Source organism: Sinocyclocheilus anshuiensis, unplaced genomic scaffold (genome assembly GCF_001515605.1).
Source record: "Sinocyclocheilus anshuiensis isolate Anshui unplaced genomic scaffold, SAMN03320099.WGS_v1.1 scaffold2669, whole genome shotgun sequence".
NCBI lineage: Eukaryota > Metazoa > Chordata > Actinopteri > Cypriniformes > Cyprinidae > Sinocyclocheilus > Sinocyclocheilus anshuiensis.
Window position 1 is genome coordinate 89189 of NW_015552741.1, and position 8558 is coordinate 97746.

An 8558-nucleotide genomic window follows, 5' to 3' on the forward strand; every position below is an offset into this window, starting at 1 on the left:
GAATTTATTTAATACACGAGTTTCACAATTTGAGTTGAATTACTGAAATAAATGAACTTTTCCATGACATTCTAATTTATTGAGCTGCACCTGTATTTTGCAGGGTCTGAAGTAATTTCTAGTTTTTAAAGTTTAATGTGACCTTTAAAAATTAACAAAAAAAATAACATGTAATAACACAAATTTATTTGCATGCACACTTTGTCTGGAAGAAATTTTGTCTGATAACCTTTCCAGTGCACATAAGTAGTATACTTGTATGCGATTATTATTAGTGAACGAGACCCCATGTGTTTACAGACATGCTTGTATGTGTGTGTTTGTATTGTCATTGTTCAAACTAATTTTATTTACACACACACACACACACACACACAAACACACATCAGTTCAGTTATCTCTTTTCTCTCTATCACTACCTGTTTTATATTCATTCTCTTGTGTTGTCTTCCCTGCATCTCTCCCATCTTTCTTGTGCACTTGTTGTTTTTGATGCACCTATGTTGTCGTTCTCCTTCTATCTCTCTGTCTGTTTCATATTCATCCCTTTCTATTAAGCCTTCCTCATTCATCTCTCTCTTGGAGAAATTATTAATATTAATGTTTCTCCCTCTCCTCTCTTTCCTCACCCTCTATCTCATCCTCTTAACATTACCCTTTCTCTATATCTGTTCCTTACTGTCTGTCTCTCGTTCACATTTCACTTGGATCTCTCTCTCTCTCTCTATCTGTCTAAGTATTCATCTATTAGTGTTGATGATTCTTTTCTATCCCTGCAGCTGTACAGTCATCTATCAGTTTAATAATCTCTCCATCCTTCTGCCTTCTGCCCTGCTCTCTCTCTCTATCTCCTGTCTCTCTTCCTCTTATTTTTCACTGAGCCGAAGTGTAAAATCCTGTGTTAAATTAACATGCATGTCAGAGTATGATAATTAGGGCCATCATCATTAGTAATGGCCCGTGTCTCATTGGATACCCTTATATAAGGTTACTGGAGTCTAAATAACCTAAGAGCTAAGCCCCTTGCATGGGGTTCAGGTTGAATTAGCCATCCATCAGCCGAAGCACATTGCACCAGTTAATACTGCTCCAAGACCCCAAGGGCCTCAAGTCTATGGCCGAGTATGGCCATAAAGATTAGTACCATAGTTCACACATGCAGTATTATTGTAGAAAAGCACAAGGGAGCTAAGCACACAAATCTGGTGAAGGTGAATAAATGTAGCTCTGTTTTGTGTATTGCGTAAAGCCAGAATCCAGAATTAACACTCGCCAAATACGAGTAAAATGTGATTGTGGCATTTACGAAAATGTTTGTTACTCTCTAGCAACATAATACATGGTTTAAATTTAAAGAAGGCTAGTCTGATCATCACTAATGTAAGTGGCAAAATTATTCAAACTGAATCATTTAAAGTCATGATGGAAGATTGTGTTGTGACATTTGATTAAAAATCAACTATAATCTACTAAAAACGATTAGAAAACGATACCTAGGATAAAGGTTATTTTCTGCCGAACTCCATGTGGCAAGACATTATGCTTCCCAAATGTAAATGAGGAACAAAATTACAACGAGTCTCACTGTCTTAATGACAGATGCAGTTTTAATGGGAGAAGACTCTCATTTCCCATATGATGCTGCAAGTGATACCCATCAAAAAACAAACAAAAATTGTCATATGAACAAAAGTATTTTTATTAAAAATGTAGAAAAATACGCTTGCATGGCTGGTATGAAATATTTAGCTTGTAATTTTTCTTCATTAACCTGCCATTGGCCAGTGTGTGGCTGAAAGCTGATTTTGGAGCTTGCGTACAGCAGTCAATTTGAAGTCTAGGATGTTGTTTTAGATGTATGTTGGTCATATAGCACATGAATACCTATAAAGAGGATCATTAACATGCACAGAGAGACAAGAATCTGGGTGCATTATCAGTGTACAGTATGAGTTTTCCAGGCGAGAGACTACATATGTAACATCATTAGACTTTGCATCCCTAAAAACTATTTTTAACTTTTTAACTTGATGCATTAATTTTCCTTAAACATTCATTTGATTGCAAGTAACTATTGTGTGGCATTTTAGCTTTATATGTACCTGAAATATTTGAATCTATAAGAGTAGCAAAACATGGCTTTCTTCTTTGTTTCTCTTTTGCAGTAAAACATGCATTCATCACAAAGAGGCCTGTCAAATAGGAGGACCTGTTAAGGCAAAGACATATCTGTATGAAAAAATAAACAAGGACAAAACACGCCACCAACCAAGGAGACTGAATATTTCCACTGAAAAATGCAGAAGTGACATCCATTGCGGAAGGAATCTACAACTGTTAAAAGAGACAGTATTCAAGAGACATTGGAACCAGCCTACCATCCTCTTTCGAACACAGGAAGGGTCATGACCCAGTTGCCATGCGCATCACCACGGTGACCAGCCTTCCTAGTCCCTCCCCCCTCCTCCTCTTATTGGTTCAGCTGCTGTTGTGGCTCATCCTCCCAGGTCAAGAGGCAGTCGGAGCCGCCTCCACCTGTCCCGTGCCGTGCAGTTGTTCTAATCAAGCTAGTCGAGTGATCTGTACAAGACGAAACTTAGAAGAGGTGCCCGACAGTATATCAAACAACACACGATACCTCAACTTACAGGAGAACTCAATACAGGTAAATTCTGACTACACCGGTCTTTTCCCATCAGGCTTTGGGAGAGGATGTTTATGTTTGTTTGTTTCTTAGATTTATTGAGTGTCAGTTTCGCTAATGTTGCTTTAACACTGAGTTGTGTTAGCACAAATGGCTCAGCCTTGCTCAAATATTGAGGTTTAAGTGTGAAGTCAGGTGTTAATATGACCTACTTTGAGTGTGAAGGTTTAGATTTATTCTTAAAATGATAAAGATAACAGCAAACACACTGCTCACCCCGACAGTGAAAGTGTTAACCAAAAACAAGCCTATTAAAAATGAATAATAATAATAATGCTTTTCATCAAGCCTCCATTTAAGCATAAAAATTCTTATTTGGTTTGTTGTGTCCTCGAGCCCCACTTGAAATTATTAAAAATCTAAAAATGTTTTAATACCTGAAGGCATCCTAGATTCTTTGGCTTCTTTCTCTCCCATAGCATTTTACCACAAGAGTGCAGCTCTGACAGATTCCACCCTCCTCTTCAACACCCCCAACCCAGTGTGTTTAACACCCTCCTCCCCTCCCCTGCTCTATATACAGAGGGGATTGTGGCAGTAGGCCAGGAGGAAGCTTCTCGCTGCCCAAGAAAAGCAGTTCTGGCTACATCCGATGCACAGAGACAAATTGTTTTAGAACCCACAGCATTTAGGATGTGTGAATATTCTCTAGTCTTTTCATTTAGTTTTTCATCAGGTTTTAGCACATTCTAATATTATGATTGTTTCCACCATTACTGAGATGTACAGTTGCAAGCCATTTATATGGGGCATTTTTGTATTGGGTTTTGAAGGCACAGTTCACTCAAACATGAACATTGTGTCATTATTTACTCATCTTCATGCCACTTAAAACCTGTATGCTGTTCTGTGGAAAATGATAGCTTTTTGAGAAATCCTTTTCCTTTCAGATAACAATTTATGTTAGGATACAAAAACAAACAGACACACAATAAAAGTAGTATTCCGTCTGCTGTTTTAAAGCCATATGATAATGGTGTGTGAGAACAGACGTAATGTTTTTAATTCATTATTCACTTATATTTTCCTCTCTAAAGTGGTCCAATGCCCCGTGCCAGGTTTAACATGGACACTAAACAGCATTCGTTTGTGTGTGTCAGAACTGAACGTGGTTCAAATGCCAGTTCAAATGTGTCGAACTACATTTGAGTGCTACAGCGGAGGGTAAGAGTTGCTGTGAACAGCAACTTTTATTCTGTTCCTTGCACAGAGCTGTCATATGGAATAATTTGAAAGTGACTTTATGTTGTTGTTTTCTTTGAGATGGAAAAGAAATGGTCACTATGACCTGAAAGAAAAAACTGCTTGAATATTCTTCAAAAATTCCCCTTTTGTGTTTCACTGATTAAAAATAACAGCATACAGTTTTGGAACAACATGAGGTTGAGTAAACAGTGACACAATTTTTATTTTTGGGTGAGCTATTCCTTTAATGTGTTTTTCTTCATAAGAGTGACTGATAGCAACTTGCAGAACAACTTTTCTGTAAAGCACAACAATCAGTAATGAATGTACTTTCTTTGTCTATGACTTTATATTTTCTATCATGTACATCCTTCACAGGAACAAATAGATCACACACAACTTTAATCCTAAACTTGTACCTGTAATTTTCTCACTTAGGTGATAAAATCAGACACATTCAAACATTTGCGGCATCTGGAGATCCTCCAGCTCTCCAAGAACCAGATTCGTCAGATAGAGGTGGGTGCTTTCAATGGCCTCCCAAACCTCAATACTCTGGAACTGTTCGACAACCGCCTCACGCTGGTGCCATCGCAAGCTTTTGAGTACCTCAGCAAGCTGCGGGAACTGTGGTTACGAAACAATCCCATTGAGACTTTACCAGGCTACGCCTTTCACCGCGTCCCCTCGCTGCGGCGTCTTGACCTAGGCGAACTCAAGAAACTGGATTATATATCTGATGCAGCCTTTGTCGGACTCATCAACCTGCGCTACCTAAACTTGGGTATGTGTGGCCTAAAGGACATCCCTAACTTGACTCCCCTGGTGCGTCTGGAGGAACTAGAGTTGTCTGGGAACCGTCTGGAAATCATCAGACCCGGATCCTTCCAAGGCCTGGAATCTTTGCGCAAACTATGGCTCATGCACTCTCAGATGTCGGTCATCGAGCGCAATGCTTTCGATGATCTCAAGAACCTAGAGGAGCTTAACCTATCCCACAATTCCCTGCACTCTTTGCCCCATGACCTTTTCACACCTCTGCAGAAGCTGGAACGAGTGCACCTCAATCACAACCCATGGGTGTGCAACTGCGATGTGCTTTGGCTAAGCTGGTGGCTGAAAGAAACTGTGCCGAGCAACACAACTTGCTGTGCGCGGTGCCACGCACCACCCTACCTTAAGGGAAAGTACATAGGAGAGCTAGACCAGAGCCATTTCACCTGCTATGCCCCTGTCATTGTGGAGCCGCCCACTGACCTCAATGTGACCGAGGGCATGGCTGCTGAGCTCAAGTGTCGCACCAGTACCTCCATGACCTCTGTGAACTGGGTCACACCGAATGGCACCCTAATGACCCATGGCTCCTATAGGGTCAGTATTTCCGTTCTGCATGATGGCACACTGAATTTCACCAATGTAACTCTGCGTGACACTGGCCAATACACCTGCATTGTGACCAACTCAGCTGGGAACACAACGGCAACTGCTGTCCTGAATGTGACAGCAGCAGACGTCAGTGTCAACTACACCTACTTCACCACAGTCACTGTAGAAACTGTGGAGTCTACGGGAGATGAAGATTCTGCATTGCGTGTCTTCAACGAGACCTTCATCCATATTCCCGGGCCTACACCTTCTGGGCACCTCTGGCATGAAGTCCCAACTACTGCCTCTTCTCTCTCAATCCTTGGCTCATCGTCTTCTCCTCGAGCAACCAAACCCACTTTCACTGTCCCCATTTCTGAGCCCAGCTATCCCTCTGGACTAGATGATGTGATGAAGACCACCAAGATCATCATTGGTTGCTTCGTGGCCATTACCTTCATGGCTGCCGTCATGCTGGTGGTGTTCTACAAGCTGAGGAAGCAGCATCAGTTGCACAAACACCTTGGGCCGGCACGAGCCATTGAGATCATTAATGTCGAAGATGAGATTGGACCGGGAACGGGCATCCGTGGCAGCGGCATCTCAGGAGGATCCACAGTACCGCAAGGAGGGTCCGGCGGAGGCGGACAGAGTTTGCGTCTGCACCACCCTGAAATCGTCAACCTCCCGAACCTTGCACGAGCTGAGCATCTCAACCATTACTACAAGGCCCATCACTTCAACAATAACATGATGGGTCTGGGCCTTGGCGGAGGCTCAGGTGGAGGCCTAAACAATAACAACAACCCTTCGCCCTGCTCCCAGGCCCAGACTACCCCAATCTCTTACACGCAGGTGCCAGTCTCTGCAAGTAGTACATCATGCTCCATGCCTTCTTCAATGCCTCTGCCGACCCTTGGCATCCACGGGTCACTGAAAGGCCTGATGGGTAAAGGGCAGAACCCACAGATTGAGCCGTTGCTTTTCAAGAGCGGCTCCAAGGAGAATGTCCAAGAAACCCAGATCTGAATTTGAGAAAGAGAGTAAGGGAGAGAGGGAGAAAGGTAAATGTACAGATAAAAGATGGAGAAACAGTATCAGGGAGACAGAAACAGATGAAGGGTATTGGCTGTTCAGCCCCTATGGGTATGTTCTCAAGAGTAATGAGAAAGTCAGACCCAGCATTGAATGAAATATTACCTAAACAAAAATACAAGATACAGCTGTGAAATCACTACCAAGTACATACACTGGCAAAGAGTGGGGGAATTTCTAGATGGAAGTCAGGCAACCACTCAGCAGTTTAATATCACAGTCTTTACATTACTCTGATCCGCACGTATGAAGGGGATCATCAGACATCAGCAAACAAAATCACACTTGCCAATACGATATAAATCGATGCGTTTTTGTGTAATGCAAGATTGATAATTATGTGCCAAACTTGCACCAATCTGTGCCAAAGCAAAATCTTTGCACATCAGCCTCACTGCGCATGCGTACAGACACATTTCAGAAGATTAAAAGATCTGCGCGTATACTGTACTCCATTAATAAAGCAGATATGCTACAAAAATGTGAACCATACACACCATTAGGTAGGAAGTGTATATAGAAATACATGAACAACCTTAAGTATTTACGGACAGTGGCTGAGAACGAAAACTCACACATGTAAATGGTTTAGTGAACCATAAAATTCGGATAACAAAATGGATCATTCAAATTTTGTAGAAGTTTGCAGTCCTACGAAGGAAAGATAGATTAGTAGACCAGCACTGTGTAGAGGGCTTATGTTTCGCGATGATGGACTCAGTTTTCTCCCCTTTCTCGAAGGCTCTCACAGTTGAGGGGAAGATATGAAAATGAACATGAACATAAAAAAAACAATGAAAGATATACATATTTTAACAGAATATATAAACTATGAAAGTATACATGATATATAAATATATTTTCATTCAGAGAAATAAATTATGATGAATCTTTCAATTTTTCTGACTGAAAGCCACGGCTTTTGAAGAATTAGCAGCTGCTGTTGTAGCGCTTTGTCACTTATAATTCCTTTCTCTGCATAAAAACATAAATGTGTCTGAAACTGGTACACCCTCACAGGACTTAAGGGCATCCTGAGGAGATGGAGGGACAGAGATGGATATTCTGGAAATTGTGTTTGATTTCAGATACTTTGGCTTTGTTTTTTAAGTCTTAAAAGGTTTCCCTTTCCTGTTCTATAACTAACAGGGGTCATTGAGGAGAGGTAATTTTAATTAACATTATAAATACACTACTGTTTGATTCTGCAGGCGTTTGAGACCCAAATTGGGTCAATATCAGTTAACACCACTACCAACAGAATTATAAAAGACAGTAATGATGATAGTATGCAATGCAATGGAAAGAAAAACACTGTAAATGCTGATCTACATGCTGCTATACTGAGAAAAGATATTTTTAGTGAGATGTTTTAGTAAAATCCGATTTGAAAGTTGAGTAAAAAGAGGCTCCTTTTGACATTACATTACTACTACTATCATCACTAAAAAACTTGAAAAACACCAAGTGTCAAAAGCATAGCGGATTTAGTTTCTCTGTTTTTACCTAGAGGTGATGTTTGTTTTTCATTGTGTAAAAAGTGATTGTCGCTACAGCTGATAATCCCCTCAGTAAAGCTGGAATAGCAGTGGATATACTGACAGTGACAATGATTTGCTTGATGCATTACAAAGCCACAACAACAACTACTCCAAACAAGGAAATGGATGGGCCATGAAATGACTCCCTCAATGGCCTGTCCCCTCTGTTTTGTATAAGACAAAATCTTTGCCAGGACCCTGCTTTTTTGCCAACGTGAATCAACGAGATTCAGAACCGAACACAAACTCTGGTGATTACTGCAGGGGTAAAGTGGATTATTGCGAACACTGTGTCCAGACATGTGGACGGAACTACTGTTTGAGCAGAAAGCGAACAGAGGACAGCTTTTGAAAGGTAAGAGAAAACCCACTCAATGAGCGAGATTGGAATTTGGAAAACTTTTTTTAAATGAAAATGGACAAATAAATGACAACTATAGAAACTTATAGAGCTCTTTTAAAACAAAACTGTTATGATAATAAGTGTCTTTCATTATTTGTTTTTATCTAGTTTCTTTTTTATTCTTTTTGTTTTTTCAAAATTAAGTGTTATCTTAATTGTAATATTGTTATTGTTATTATAATTAGCTGATATTACACTCGTTATAATTATGAAAAATGTTCTGCAGAAGTCACTTCGAAATTAAAAAAATATATAAAATATATAT

The 8558-nt window shown here is 40.3% G+C and overlaps 1 protein-coding gene across 1 annotated transcript in view; it reads left to right on the top strand.

Moving 5' to 3' along the window:
- The window catches only part of LOC107667844 (leucine-rich repeat-containing protein 4B-like), a 37780-nt gene extending 31378 nt beyond the window's left edge, over nucleotides 1-6402 (top strand). Inside the window, exons 3-4 of the mRNA XM_016459563.1 lie at nucleotides 2166-2665; nucleotides 4328-6402. Coding sequence (XP_016315049.1) covers nucleotides 2420-2665; nucleotides 4328-6283 — 2202 coding nt within the window. The 5' untranslated portion in view covers nucleotides 2166-2419 and the 3' untranslated portion in view covers nucleotides 6284-6402. The remainder of the gene's footprint in view (nucleotides 1-2165; nucleotides 2666-4327) is intronic.
- Nucleotides 6403-8558: the final 2156 nt, after the last annotated feature.